The sequence below is a fragment of the Boleophthalmus pectinirostris genome, unplaced genomic scaffold (assembly GCF_026225935.1).
Source record: "Boleophthalmus pectinirostris isolate CB_2022bp ecotype Guang Dong unplaced genomic scaffold, ASM2622593v1 HiC_scaffold_14, whole genome shotgun sequence".
Classification (NCBI taxonomy): domain Eukaryota; kingdom Metazoa; phylum Chordata; class Actinopteri; order Gobiiformes; family Gobiidae; genus Boleophthalmus; species Boleophthalmus pectinirostris.
In genome coordinates this window covers 18,187,043-18,202,020 of record NW_026571047.1, presented here as the reverse complement: position 1 = coordinate 18,202,020, position 14,978 = coordinate 18,187,043, and the positions used below count along the sequence as shown (strand labels likewise).

The 14,978-nt window shown below is 36.8% G+C and overlaps 4 protein-coding genes across 6 annotated transcripts; 2 read left to right on the top strand and 2 right to left on the bottom strand.

Moving 5' to 3' along the window:
• Positions 1-1,103: 1,103 nt before the first annotated feature.
• On the bottom strand, positions 1,104-3,237 carry mrpl10 (mitochondrial ribosomal protein L10). Its single transcript, XM_020918313.2, has 5 exons — positions 3,115-3,237; positions 2,577-2,746; positions 2,338-2,502; positions 2,096-2,240; positions 1,104-1,519 (listed from the first exon to the last, which is right to left on the bottom strand). Exons 1-5 carry the CDS (start codon positions 3,152-3,154, stop codon positions 1,287-1,289), a joined length of 753 nt encoding a protein of 250 aa, XP_020773972.1. The 5' UTR covers positions 3,155-3,237; the 3' UTR covers positions 1,104-1,286.
• A 16-nt stretch (positions 3,238-3,253) lies between these two features.
• pnpo (pyridoxamine 5'-phosphate oxidase) lies at positions 3,254-6,132 on the top strand. Its single transcript, XM_020918308.2, is given in 9 exon segments — positions 3,254-3,346; positions 3,494-3,574; positions 3,964-4,088; positions 4,171-4,270; positions 4,339-4,354; positions 4,357-4,388; positions 4,705-4,833; positions 4,915-4,985; positions 5,439-6,132. Coding segments are annotated over 9 exon segments (795 nt in total). The 5' UTR covers positions 3,254-3,268; the 3' UTR covers positions 5,602-6,132.
• Positions 6,133-7,221: 1,089 nt separating this feature from the next.
• On the bottom strand, positions 7,222-11,656 carry prr15lb (proline rich 15 like b). Of its 2 annotated transcripts, none has more exons than XM_055150148.1 (2): positions 11,538-11,656; positions 7,222-8,011 (listed from the first exon to the last, which is right to left on the bottom strand). In XM_055150148.1, exon 2 carries the CDS (start codon positions 7,986-7,988, stop codon positions 7,650-7,652), a length of 339 nt encoding a protein of 112 aa, XP_055006123.1. In that variant the 5' UTR covers positions 7,989-8,011; positions 11,538-11,656; the 3' UTR covers positions 7,222-7,649. The 2 variants fall into 2 exon arrangements, with proteins under 2 accessions (XP_055006123.1, XP_020774061.1); XM_020918402.2 differs by lacking the exon at positions 11,538-11,656 and adding an exon at positions 10,485-10,622 and having other exon boundaries at positions 7,223-8,011.
• On the top strand, positions 11,610-14,786 carry cdk5rap3 (CDK5 regulatory subunit associated protein 3). 2 transcript variants are annotated; one of them, XM_020918270.2, is made up of 14 exons: positions 11,610-11,742; positions 11,951-11,999; positions 12,100-12,231; positions 12,317-12,417; positions 12,492-12,540; positions 12,768-12,946; positions 13,021-13,157; positions 13,337-13,481; positions 13,556-13,657; positions 13,738-13,819; positions 13,900-13,988; positions 14,146-14,351; positions 14,418-14,589; positions 14,660-14,786. In XM_020918270.2, exons 1-14 carry the CDS (start codon positions 11,737-11,739, stop codon positions 14,723-14,725), a joined length of 1,515 nt encoding a protein of 504 aa, XP_020773929.1. In that variant the 5' UTR covers positions 11,610-11,736; the 3' UTR covers positions 14,726-14,786. The 2 variants fall into 2 exon arrangements, with proteins under 2 accessions (XP_020773929.1, XP_020773930.1); XM_020918271.2 differs by having other exon boundaries at positions 11,626-11,742; positions 11,954-11,999.
• Positions 14,787-14,978: the final 192 nt, after the last annotated feature.

The window sequence follows — 14,978 nt, the reverse complement described above, 5'->3', positions numbered from 1 at the left end:
GTCCACGGTCCCTTTTCTTTTGGTGGGTGACACAAGCACCCTCCAAATCCTCCAAGGAGAGCTGTGAGTCGCAGGCAGCGCGCAATGTGTCCTGGGCATTATCCGTATTAACGGGAATTACTTGGTGTCTAGCTGCAGCAGGGATATACAGCGGGGTAAATCCAACCACTGACTCTGCATACATCGTCTACAGACGATATAGTCTGCTCATATCTGTTGCAGAGGGCCCACACAACTAACGGTTTCAATTTCAAAACCTTTGGTACAGGCATTTTTAGTAAACGATCAGTTCCTTTTATTCACTTTTTACTATTAAATAACATTTTAACAGAAAACAAAATATAGATTTCTTTAAATTCTATACCAGCAAGTTTATATGCAACAGCAGTAATATATAAAATATAAATAAAATATAAAATATCACCATAGTTTCAATATCATGCTTACGGTTTCTAGTAACGAACTGCTTACTCCAGTTCCATACTTGCCAAAAAACTGTTAAACAAAACCCTGTAAAATAGCAAACTCTATTACAGTACATTATACAAGACAACGGACAATTGATAACCGATGTGTTTGCAGCAGCATCTAGTGGTTCAGTAAAGTCAGTGTATTGTGAAAAGGGTTTTACATTAATCCCTTAGTGCTGGAGAGGTGGAAGGTGCTCAAATGCAGCAGAGACAAAGTAATGGAGTAAACCATATTAGATGAACTGACCCAGATTAACATTCCGTAATCTGCAGATTAAAGTGTCGGGATCTGTGACCACTCTAGGTTATACAGACTGGCATGGTTCTTATGATGCCACTTATGCCTTTGTCCAACTGGCACTGCTGAGCAGATATATGACACAGTACTGATACTCTTTGATACTTTCTAACTGGGCTGAGCAATGTTTTATTGTTACCAGTAAAAAACTAATATGAAAAACGATACTCTATTTCAATTCTGTTGTAAACAGGGTGCAGTCTTATTCTGCTCCTACAAACCTGGTGCATCTTATTTCAAAAGTGTATTCTATTACTACCCCAATGTGACTTTTTTATAATTAAGAAGCCCTGTATTCCAACTTCTTGAAATGCCAATGAGCGAGATAAACAAGCGAGAGTTAAGAGTTTTAATTGGAACTTGCTAATAGATTTTAAATTACATTAATTTGTAAATGTCCACAGTCAAGTCCGAAAGATGGCAATTGGTCTAGTAATTCCAAAAGGACATCCCCATATTGACCAAGCAGCCCAAAGTGTTCTAGTTTCCGTTAGTTCATAGATATCTGTTGAAAATCTTCACGATGATTCTCCAGATGCAGTAGCTGCCTCTGTGTCTCCACTCTGCTGTTTGAGATACTGTGTGAGGAGGGCCGACAGGTGCGACGGGTGTCTTTGAAGCAAAGCAGCGGTTTGAGACGTCAACATGGTCAGACCGCTCACCAGCTCACCCTGAACCACAGTCAGCGATGGGAGTTTGGAGTAATTCAACAGACCCTGTGTGCTCAAAATGGAGTCCTCCACACAGCCTCCTGTAAAGTAAATTATATGTAGATAAAAAAGTCATTACATAAATGAAATGCAATTTTTATATGACATTTTGCCAAACAATCAAAGTAATTTTACAATCCATTATTCAGCTACTAATAGTGAAAGCTGCCATGGAATGTTAGGAAGAGTCCAACCACCACATTTATACACTGGCAAGGGGAGTGTCTTGCCTAAGTACACACTGACAGTATGTACTGAGAATGAATTGTAATCCTTATTGGTTTGTGAGCTCTTACCACTGAATTCCTGGGAGTCCAAATTTAAAGTTAAGGTCTACAGACATTTTTCTTTTTTAATCTCTTTTATGCACAATAAATTAGAAGGTAACTCAAGCAAGGAGGAAGCATTAGATACTTCCAGTATATATGTAGGTGATAAACACTAATCTTTCCTCAGTTTCAAGGGAGGATATAGTGTATCAAGAAAATGAAACACCATGATGATGATGATAATCTGATGAATGAATTCTGAGTTAAAGGCAAATAAAAATAAAGGCAAGTGTTTTTTGCGGTTACATATCTATAAATAAAAATAGTAAAAAATAGTAGGTATCTTACCTAAAAGTGTGATCTGTGGACTGCCTTTCACAGTCTTCAAAAGTTCCTTCACTTTAGGTTCTTTACTCACAAGCAGCACAGTGGGACCACAGAACAAGGGGGCCATATTACAATATTTACTGTCATTTAGAAATGATCGCATAATCTGAAAGCAAGGCACACAGATTAAGAACAAGGTCATGTACAATCACAGGGAAAGGGTCTGTTTCAGAATATAGCAAGTAGAATACACATTCATTTACCTCATTGGGGAAGAATTTGACGCTGATGTTGTGTTTATGAAGCCTGTATTTGAGAATCAAGATGTCTTCCACATTACTGCCACTGTTCTGAGCCACAGCAATCATCTTATTGGCCTGAAAAGCTTCTTTTATCTGTTTCTTCTTCAGTAATGCTAAACCACTTTCCTGGAACATGATGAATCAACAGTAATTATATAAGCTTTTGTTATTTATAAATACATAACCCAGGACCATCTCACCTCTTTCACTTGTATGGTCTCGGCTGGATAAGCGCCCTTGGGTGCAGCAGGTTTGGGAGGAATGTACTCTGTCACAGCCATAAGTTTCTGTTTGAGAAAGTGCATAGGCTTTTTGTGGCGAGTCACCGCTTTGGAGCCGTGTCGGACACTCTGCGCCAGGGGACGCCATCCTAATAAAACACAAAGAGACATTTACAGAAAGTGAACAACACACATTACAACATACTTTTGCATTATGTTTTTACAACACGTGCAGCTTTCAACGTGAATCTTCTAGTTACACGACCAGGTGTCTTACAAGTTTCAAGTAACTCTCGCTTTACTTTGATTTAGCCTGCACAGCCCATCATCAAATATCCTCATGGATCTACTGAAATAAGACTGGACAGCCATGCATGCTAAACATGATATTTAAAGCAAAAATACGAAGTTATCTTAAGAAACAGGCCACAAAAAGAAAGGGGAACCATTTATGTGTAGTATAAGGACCTAATATAATAAAATGTAATGAAATTGTCTTTGTTTCATGGTAAATTACCTTGCTTCGGTATTATTTTCGAACACAAGGTCGCCGCCATCTTTGACTGAATAAAAAAAAACAAAAAACAGGAAGTTGTTATCACGTGCCTCTCCTCCAAATAAATTTTTATCTTATATTTACAACCCACTCATATCTTTTACATGAATTAAACATGAGTACAAAGAATTTCAGAATGAAAAAGAAACGAGTCAGAATAATTACAAAACTTTCTTTGCATAACATATTTTACGTAAGTCAAGCGCAGTGACGTCGGTTTTATTTGACAGGCATGAGACGCACACTCAGTAGCAATTTATTGAGAACTACGTGTTTATTTGGTAAAAATCAATGTCTTTATGGCTCATTGACAGTGCGTAACTCCCGTGTTTATTCGCAGACTTTTTGCACAGAATCTACGCGTCACTCCACAGACATGGACCTGAGTAATATGAGAAAAAAATACAAAGGAGATGAGGACGTGAGTATTAGTTTTAAGGTTATAACACACGACCTTCTGCTGTAGCTTGTGCTGATCACTGACAGTTCTATCTAAATGCGGCTCATTTGTGTTCAGGCACATCGTACTAGCTTGCATCCTCTTTTGACCTTTTACACATACTTCAATATGAGCATCGACGTGCATAACACGATTTAAAAAATAAAAACAAAATTTGATGTTTGCATTGATACGGTTTATCACAAAATATGCTACAAACATGTCAGTCACACATGTATGATTTATCTGAGATGTATGATTTTTATGTGTTTCCTCTTTCTGCAGTATTTAGCAACAGGGATATTGCCTACATTTTTACATCTCTGTAAATATAAATTGCCACATCTGTAAAAATGTAATGTCTTCTATAGTGCTTTGAGGAAAGTCAGCTTGCATCCCTGGACCCTATCACACAGTTTGGAAACTGGTTTGATGAAGCGACAAAGTGCCCTGAAATTGGAGAAGCTAACGCTATGTGTATAGCCACTGCCTCCAAGTAAGAAGAATAACGTGCAAGTGCACCACAAATATTGACTTAGCCCGTTGTTAAACACTACTTTTGTCTACTGTCTCTACAGGGATGGCCGTCCATCTGCTCGAATGGTACTTCTAAAAGGTTACAACAATGAAGGCTTCCGCTTCTTTTCAAACTATGAGAGTAGAAAGGGTATTGAATTGGTGAGCATACTGTCTCTGGCATCAGCACGCATCATTGTATGTCATTCTTATTGTTTGGTTTGTTGCAGGAAAGCAATCCATATGCATGGTGTTCTACTGGGAACCTCTGAACAGACAGGTAACAGCACAGCACCGAATCTAAAAACTTTTTACTTTGCTGTTATGAACAATTTTATAATCCAACACATCAATTTCTAATAGGGCAAATATAGGCTCTTAACTGTAACCGTATAATGTGATAATGATAAACATATACACCTCAGTTTGAATTCTGGCTGATCATAGGCCTATTGCTAAATATAAATCCCATCACTCCCAGTCATCTCAAATGCCATGCTAGGCTAGACTGAAACCAACAATGATAATATTGTCATTAAAATATTATAGACAGATTGATAAACTATTTGTATCTACTTATACCATATCATTTCCAGATTCGTATTGAAGGTAATGTAGAAAAGATCCCATACCAGGCCTCATGTGACTACTTCCATTCACGACCAAAAACCAGTCAAATCGGGGCTGTGGTGAGCCGACAGAGCACTCCAGTCCCCAACAGAGACGTAAGTGGCTATACATAATAAATAAAAAAAGGCCTCTAAAACATATTTACAGTCATCTTATATTATAATGTGGTCTTTCAGTACCTCAGACAGAAAAATGCTGAATTACTGGAGAAGTACAAAGACACTGAAGTGCCGATGCCTGACTATTGGTAAGCATCATTGTAACCCAATTATTGTTTCAAGGGCTATTTCTAGACTTAGACTTAGAAAAAATTTATTGATCCACAAGGGAAATTATTTAGGTACAGTAGCTCACACATCACAATATATTGTAATAACAAAGATCCAAGATCCATCAAGTCTTAACACAATTGTCTGTATATATACAGTATATACAGGCCATAGTTTGGACAGTTTGATTTTATCTTGTTATTGGTGTAGTTTGGCCAGAGAAAGAAAAGATATGACATTAGTTTTACAGTTTTTATTTGTTTTATTGCCAAAATATATTAAAATATTAGCACACACACTTATGGCAGTTGAGGGTCTAGTTTAATTACTCCACTCTACACTTACTCTTACTATAAATATACCGGAATAGAGTTTAGAAAATGATTCCGCTTTTATACTAATTGTTGACTCTCGCTCTCTTCTGCCAACAGGGGAGGCTATATCGTCAAACCTTACCTGATCGAGTTTTGGCAGGGTCAGACCAACCGGCTTCATGACCGAATTGTGTTTACCAAACTGAAGCCTGGAGAGGAGCAAGGAGAGTTTCAGCACATGGCCGAGGGAGGATGGGTGTATCAAAGACTGTGTCCTTAAAAAAAAGTATAGTTTTTTGTTTTTTTTTTAAATAGAGAAAAATCACAAGCTATATTAGAAATCCAATGGGAAATACTTGATGTTAATGATTGCTGCTATAAGTGGTATTAAAATACACCTGACAATATAGTACATTTTTACATTGTTACTTGTTTTTCACATCCTCTGGCGTTCTATGAATTATAGAACGTATTATGAATATAGTGGTTAAAGTGTCCTAGGTCAGATCAAACTCCACTTCATGTCAAATAATGTTCAACAATTAGTTACACAATAACAATGCATTTCAAAAGCACAAAAGCAATTACCGGTAGTTTGTGAAATTTTAGGTGGAAGGTATATGAAAAAAAAAAAAAAGAAAATATTTTCTAATATGGCAATGTTGTTATTGTTGTAGTCTTAATTCCAGTTGCTTTTTAACACAGATTAAAAGTGCTGGGTTTACACAGTGCACTGCCTGAAATGTAAATCATTTGTGTAAATTTGTGTACAGTCATGTCTAAATGTGCCAATAATAAAGTTCAATTTTTATGTGGTTTTATGATTTGAAGATAGCAATAAAGTGGTATGATAAGATCTGAACTGAGAATTGGTAATGGTTCATCAAGATGAACTGGATTTGGTTTCAATATGGAAATAAAATCAGATATTGTTAAGAAGTGGCACATCTTTCATTAGAAGTGAACTACTTTAGTGGGGCAATTTCCTTAGAAATCTTATCTTAATCTTAATTTGGTTTCATAAATAACACATGGTAACATAACAGTTTTATATATACAGAAATTAAATATGACCTACTTGACCAGTGACCCTTAATTGAATCGTATACTTGAGGAACACAAATATACTATATACAGTGAAAATCCTTTGAGACAGGTAACTCCTGAAAAACACTTAAGCCAATAAGCGTTATAGTTTCAGTCCAGTTTGTGGTTTATGAAGCATTGAGCAAGATAGAGTCCAGTTTCAGTGTCCCCTTACTGTAGCCATGACAACAAGAGGCGTTAATAAAATAAACGTGACTGGGTTACCTCAGGCATGATGTCACTCACAGTAACAAGCTGCGAGTTAATTAGGTTAATCTATAGATCGATATTACGTCAATAATAAACCTAAAACTATCTTCAAACAGTTAATGAAACTTGGACATAACAATCATATGTTTATCATAATATCTGCTCATGTTCCGAGGGGGCTGATCGGGGCCCTTGTACTACTTCTTAATTATTTTCTGTTTGTCCAGTTGTTGTACGGTTAGAGGACAACAGAGGCCTTTGTCTGTGCTCCAAAGGGTTCAGAAACAGATTCAGTTTGAATTGAGTCATTTTAGTGAGACATTTTAAGAAAAAAGGGCTGAAATACTAAGAGGATATAAAATATTGAGAAGTATCATGATCAAATTAAAACTCATAGTAGGCCAGCCAAAAGATATTCTGGGACTCAGGGCAAAAAGACTGAAAAGAGGCCCCGAATATTAAGGAGATATAATAAACTTGATTTCTTATAGGCCTTATATAATTATTGATGTTGAAATGTATTGATAATGATACTAATAACACAATAACAGTAAAATATACAATAATCAACCATTTATTACTATAAATTTCCATCATTTCCATTTTGATATCTGCAAATATATAATTTACAAAATCTTATGTAATATCTACAGTCTGTTAAAGTTCTTATTTTTTCTTTTCCTGAAATAAAAACATTGCATATGCTGATTGTAAAATGCATACAAAAAGATTGTCTGCAATACAAAAAAAATCTATAATTGCTATAAATTTAGGCATTTACCTTCATGTCACCAAAATAATTCAAGTTACAGAACAGACAGCGCAAAAGGTTTTAAAAATAAAACCTATACAAAATGGATAAGACATAGTGGCTGCTGGCTTAGGGCTTTGAGTTCTTATCAGTTGCTGTTGAGTCTGTGAGTGTCAGTATCGTTTGGGCGTGGCCATAGAAACGAGCAGGCTGTTTACCCACTGTGCACCTTACAGCCACTTTGGATGTGCTTGTACCTTCATTGTCAGACATTTTCATTGTTATTTATCGGCATGTTTGTTGTTTTTATGGTTTTCGTCTTTTGTGTGCTCGCCAAAAAGGGTAGGGTTTTCAGCCAAAGTTGCACGCACCCTCTTCTTCTCCTTAAAGCGGCCGGAGTGGGACACCTTGACATGACGCCCCTTAGTGGCAGATTTGTCTACGATCTTCTCCAGTCTGGCATTTAACTGGCTGTCCATATGTTCTTGAGGGGGATTATTGCTTGAATGCTCTTTGTTCCCGTTGTTGCTGCCATGCTCTGCTGGTATCTCATACAAGACTTTAGGCTCAGATTTCTTTTTGCGAGAGAAGGTCAGTTTCCACCAGCTTGGGTCTGCCATGGCACCGAAACAGACCAGTCAACCTGAAGGACAAAGATCATGGTTGTTTTGGTTGGCACAAGGGATGGGCTATCTCTGCAAATAACTTTTACAACTTGATATCAAACTCTAATAACTGCCATGGATCAACAGTAGATAGAAGGTTACTGATTAAATATGGTTCTAAAAAAAAAAAAAAAAAAAATGTCCAAAACTGAGGTCATTTTTATTAGCCCTTAGACTTCATGTTTAAAATGGCTCAAATTTCCACATCGCCTACCATGGAAAAACCACAGACAATCAGTATTTGTGGTTGTGGGCTGGCAACCAGTATAAAATCTATTCCCTGGTAAAGTACACATTTCAATGAGCACAATATAGGACTTTATTACTGTGAGGGGAAATCCGTCATCTAGAATTTTCCAGTTTTCCTTTTTAAACTATTCTAAATTAATTTGGGCACTGTAGTTACTGTAGAAATTATATTTAATTATATATAAGTTTAGGTCTTAGTTATATTACAGTATACTATGTGTAGCAATAAAAATCTATATTTTATTCACTGTTAAATGAAATTAGTTATTCAAAAATTATATTTTCCTTTATATGTGGCTCTCTCTGGGTCATTTTGTGTATTTTTATTGTTTCTATTGTAACTAACAACAGAATCCTTAGAAAGCAACAGTAACTGAATGACACATGTGGGTGTAGTGCCCTTTACACTACTATAATTACCAGGTGTATCCTTATGGGCAATGACACCTGACACTGGGGCGCTCAGCTGATAAATTAATAAGGCCCCTATCCTCTGTCCCTCACATGAGATCTGATATTTGAACTCACATCTTACTCTGATCAAGCTACTGTTTACAGGACACAGACACAATTATGCCCACACATTGAAATAACGTTTGATGTTTGATAGGTGGCTTCATGCGCAACCTAGTGTCTTTGTACAAGTTGATTCTATAACATTGTATTTTTCGTGCTAACACTGTGGTGCATGTAGCTGATGATGATGATTTAAAAGGAAGGGCATCATATGTAAATAAAATATCACCACACAATTGACTTGTTAGGGCAAAACCATGCTAGAAAATAAACCCATCTGCTCAATTGAGAGTTTGTTAATCACTTACTAAAATGCAAACCAACTTCCTTATGACTTGTAATAAATCTAGTATAAAGAAAACCCTTGCAAAAGCTCCACGCAGCAGCATTTGAAAAGCAGACAGACATCAAACACTGATTTGAAGCTGACAAGTAAGAATCAACATGGCTCCCTTTTGTGTGGTCATTTTATCATGTAGCACCTATGCAAATACACATGCCCTTTGCAAGGAACACTCTTATCTGCTCTCCCTGATGTTGAGTCACAAGTCGTGCAAGATTTAAATTGTGTGTAAATCCTCCAGACAATAGCCTCTGAGCTGTTTTAATACAATGCTGTGAAAACCCTTAGTTTAAATCCTAGTCAGTGTTTTTTAAAGGAGATAACTTAGATTCTGCCGCGCATAGCATTAATTGTTATTCGTTTTATGGCTTGCAAGCTGTAACATCCCAAACCTTACTTCCTGGTCCCAATTCCCATGACATTGTATAATTTTATGCTTTAAGAGCGTGATATGAAATTGTTTTCTAGTATTTTCTTAATGTCTTCCAGAAATCTCTGCTCCTTGACAAACATTTACAAAGTATTTGCATAGTGTTGCTGTGTCAGTGTCTACAAGTAACTAAGGATCATTATAGCACTTTCACATGAAGTTAAGATGATAAAAATGAAATTATATAGATGCATTTTTCATTTAGTGAGCCATGTTTGACTTAGATGTGACCTTTGAGACAAAAAGTGGTGTTGACTTAAAGGAGGCCCTCCATAGTTCTCTTTAATAAGTTACTATGTATTTTGTTATGTATGGGTGAGCCTCTGCTAAGCTTCACAGATTATGAGGGACAGAATAACACTTTGGGCACATTTGGAAATCACTAACTAGATCTGACGACACTTGGGGCATTATGTAGAGGTGGGTACAAGGACATAAGGGCCACTAATGAAGTCATCATCAGATATTCAGGTTTCATAGGTTTTCCTCGGCATGGCTCATAAAAAAGAATAATGTGTTTTCATTTGGGGATAACAATTGTCATATGTTAAACTTAATTACTTTTTATTATAGCATGGAAATCCTTTGATTAATATTGTTTGAAATGCTCTGTTTTATTGCTGCTTTTAGTTAGCTATACATTTTAATGTTGTTTTCCATTACAATTTATAGTGTGTTATATATTAAAAGTACAGCATCAGAAATTTCAGTATAATAATTTTTTAAGATATTTCATATTATTCTAAAGCATATTTTGAAATCAATGTTTGACACAAAAGGCTGAAGAACTGTCAGTTACTTCTGGTACTTTTTGTACTAATGTTCAAAAGTTTCATCACGACACTATGCTTTGGAGCATTTGCAGCACAAAGATCAAAGTAACACAGGTCTCATTAGCAGAAATGTCCCTTACCTTGATAAAGAAGAGATTATTTTAGTAGACTCAAACACCAAACAATGCAGCCATGTTCCCTGGTTCGTCACTCTTTCTCAGTAATGTTGTTTTATCTTCTCAGGTGAAAGAGCAGCATCCCTTCTTCCCCTGGCGCCTCTGTCTCACCTTGTCCCAGTGTGTCCTCCACTAGAACAGCCCACACCCTCCTCAAACACACCTCAAAGCCCGCCCATTAGTGCCTGGGACTTAATGTTGCAACTACCATGTGATTTACTCAGACATTTCTTTGGTCCTGCCTAGTCCCCTCCAAGATTACTCTACTCCTGACAATACAGTTTAAGTGTCTGTTTTGAAAAGGTGGGCAGCTCTCCAAAGTGGGAAATAAATTACTTTTATCAGTTACACTCTAAAACCAGTGAACATGGAATTTGGCCATAGAAGAAAGCACATGCAGTATTTGAGTTTTGAGTGTTATTACATAACCCTCCCTGCTTTTACAACTAAACTAAAAGAACAAAGACTAGACACAGACAAAGGGGAGTATGAACAAGGGAAAGTGCTTGTGATGTTTTGCATGGGTTACGTGAATCACACACAGTAAATGGACACTTAGTTTGCAAGTTTGGTTAACATTCAAATTACCTCAAAATAGGGCAGACACTAAAGATTTAATGCCACACCAAAAGAAAAAAAGAAGAAAAAAAAAAGATGAACAAAGAAGCCAACAAACCTGAAAGAACAAAATGTCTCCTGATACAATGGTTACTAAATAATACAAAACAATGCTTAGGTGCCCAGCTATTCTAGACCATTGAAAATACTTAACATGTGCGTGTGCTTTCGGTTTGGGGCAATCTGCAGCCTATAATTTGCACAGACATAGACAAACAATAGCCTATATAGAGGCCCAGTAGTTGTTCTCAAGTGTTTAACTATAGGACCTGCTGCACATATGCGGTATAAAGTCCACCACGCTCATCTTGTTCTAACAACTTTGATAAGAGAGTCCTCTGGTGGCAAAACAAATGAACTTGCAACCACAAATCAGGGCAAAAAACATTCACCACTCACCTACTGTCTCCAGTAAAAACGCATGTCATTGGTCCTTTTCTAACAATGTCGTCTCTCATTGGTTCCCACTCCCGTAACGTGTCACAAACATTGGGAAACAGATGGTGCGAATAATCCTGCACAGGAAAACATTCAAACTGTTATAATATGTAACTACAGAGAGGATAAACGTAGCCGATTTTACAGTTATAACGAAATAATGGAGGTAAGGTTGTTAACTTTGCATTCATCGTTCTACAGCTAACCACTGCTAACAATTTAAGCTAGTATTGACTGTCTAGTTGGCAGAAATATATTTTATCCAGATGCTCTCCCACAGCATTTAACTTATACCTATACTAATGTTTAACCTTTATTTCCCCACGCGACTTAGTAATTCTTAAAATGAACCACCTGTTTTCTCCTTATTTTAGCAGAATATACAAAACCTCCCAATTGATATACAAACCAGCAAACTTCTAGGTAAGACTCACAAACTGGACACCTAATAATTTCTACATGACAAATGTAATTTATGTAGAAATTTTATTCACTTGGTTTTGTTGCGTAATCGTGTGTACAGACTGGCTCGTGGACAGACGCCACTGCAATTTGAAATGGCAAAGTGCAATAAAAGAAATAAGAGAGAAGATCAATGCGGCCATTCAGGACATGCCAGAGAATGAGGAGATCAAGGCGCTTCTTTCTGGGTCTTGTATGTGTTTTTAAACCCCCATCTCCTTTTAATCATTGTGTGTATGTGAATAATATTGTCTTAATTTCTTTATCTTTCTTTTTAGACATCCACTATTTTCACTGCATACGAATTGTGGAAGTTCTGAGGAAGACAGAAGCTTCGTCTAAAAACATCTTTGGCAGATATTCATCACAGAGAATGAAGGCAAATGACACAGTGATACACTTTCAAGTTAGAATGAAGTTGCAAAGGCCAACTAATTGTTTTCTTTCTGTTAGGACTGGCAAGAAATTGTTACCCTTTATGAAGCAGACAGTGTCTATTTGGGTAAGTCTGTATTGTCGTTTTGTTGTTGCCTGTCTAAAACGTGGCTCTACCTGGTAAAGAGTGGAAAATATCTGAACGTAAAACACCACCAAATTAATGTGGAAATGACTTGTTACATAATCAGAGATTCTTTTGGTTATTTAATATTCTATACACTTAATTGATATATTATTATTATTGATTTGCTTGAAATTGTATTGCTTTACATACTGTGTTTTCCATTGTAGCTGAGCTGGCCAGTTTGCTGAGTCGTAATGTCAGTTATGAAGGTCCAGCCCTGAGAAAGCAGATCGCCAAAGCGCAGCAGCTGCAGCAGGAGCTGAGCCGGCGGGAAGTGGAGTGTCAGAGCTCCGCTGCAGACCTCAGGGAGCGATATTATTCTGCGTGTAAACAATATGGCATCACAGTAAGTCCAAAAGCATTATAGATATGTACAACTTCATAATGAACTTAACTTTTTACATACTAATTTTTTACTAGGGAGAAAATGTAGCTCGTGAGCTACAAGCCCTTGTCAAAGATCTACCAGCAGTACTTGATGAAGTTGGCAGAGATGCTGCAAAGTTAGATGAACAAATTAATCTTTACACTGCATTTACCAACTTTGTGTGTGAGTGGTAAGTATAATTAATTACAGTATAATATTATAAAGTTTTACAGTAAATACAACACATAATTCAGTTATGTTATTAACCAGTAACATACTTATTAAAGAGTGTTTATATGGACCCATACACACTACATTCTATATTAACCTGTGGTCATATATTTATTCCAATTTTATAATCATTCATAGGTCTGAACCAGTACTGCCCATGTTGACTTTTGTCCAGAAGAAAGGAAATGCTACATTTTATGAATGGAGAACGGGCAAAGTTCCCACAGTCGTCGAAAGACCAGTGGTGGAAGAGGCCCCTCTAGAGACAGTAACAGATGGATCAGTAGGTGTCCTTTAACATTATAGATTTTCTCTTTTTATTCTCCAAAACATTTTGTGATAGATTATTCTTTGTAGATTGACTGGGGAGACTTTGGTACAAGCTCAGATGTTCAGGGTCTAAACCATGGCATTCAGGTTGAAGAGGGAATTGACTGGGGCATTAGTCTTGAGTCTGGGGTAAGAGGCCAGACTTGTACTTTTTCTCATACATAACCACATAGAACCTGTCATGGAATAATGTCGTTCTATCTAATCAGGATGCAGATACAAGTGGCATTGATTGGGGCGATGGTGGACCAGCTCCCATTGAAATTGAAGTTGTAGATGCTGGCACAGACTGTAAGAAGATTTTTTATTATACCTCACAAATCATTTCATAACATTTGTAGATATCATTTAGCATTTATGTCACGGTACAGGTCCAGATGGTGTGGCAAGGGGTGAGGATGCCTTGTCAATTCTGGAAAATCCACAATCACGTAACCAATTTATTGATGAATTAATGGAGGTAAAAATGTTTTCTGTTTTTGATCATGATTAAATTCTAACATCACATACCAATATGCTGATTAGATAGTACAGTGCTTAATAGATAGTACAACATTTTTATTTGTGGATTCATGCACACATGAACTGCACACGTTATGTTTTTTTTTCTTGTGTAGCTTGAAGTATTCCTTATGCAACGTCTTACTGAGATGAGTGAAGAGGGGGACGTAGTGGCCATGAGTCAGTTTCAGATGGCTCCTTCTGTGATTCAAGGCCAAACCTCTGAACATGTCCAGGAAATGTTATCAGAAGTGCGCAGTATTCTTGGCCGGCTCACCACTCTTCGAATGCAGCATCTCTTCATGATACTCGCCTCACCAAGGTACCACCCACTCTTAATAATGTATCTATTAATAACATGTTTATAACACATTTATATTCATTTTAGATATGTGGAACGTGTCACAGAGATGCTCAGACAGAAGCTCAAACAGGCAGATGTTTTAATGCTTAAAAGTGCTGCTATGGTTGAAAGGAGACAAGAAACTCTAGAAGAGCAGTGCAGGTTGGAGCCTCGTGTTGACCTCTTAATGGGATGCACAAAGGAACTACAAAAACTAGTAAGATTTAATTAATGTGCTTTCCCTTTTGCCTTCACTATCAATTTGACTGTTTTATTTTCTATTGCAGATTGAAGCAGATATTTCAAAGCGGTACCACAACAGACCAGTCAACTTAATGGGTGTCAATATTTAGAAATGTATGAGATCGTTTTACGTTCTGTTAATCACAGAAATAAAATACATATTTAATATAATCAATGGATATTTTTCCTTTTTCATTGGTATTAAATACAAATATAAGGCTATAATGCAAACATATAATTGTTGCATGCCACCCAGGGCTGTCCAAGTAATGTATTGCATAGTTGTATCAAGTCTAGTTTTGCAAGTCTGCATGCATAAAGTCTATTATTATCATCATGGGGAATTTCAGCGGCTGATGAAAG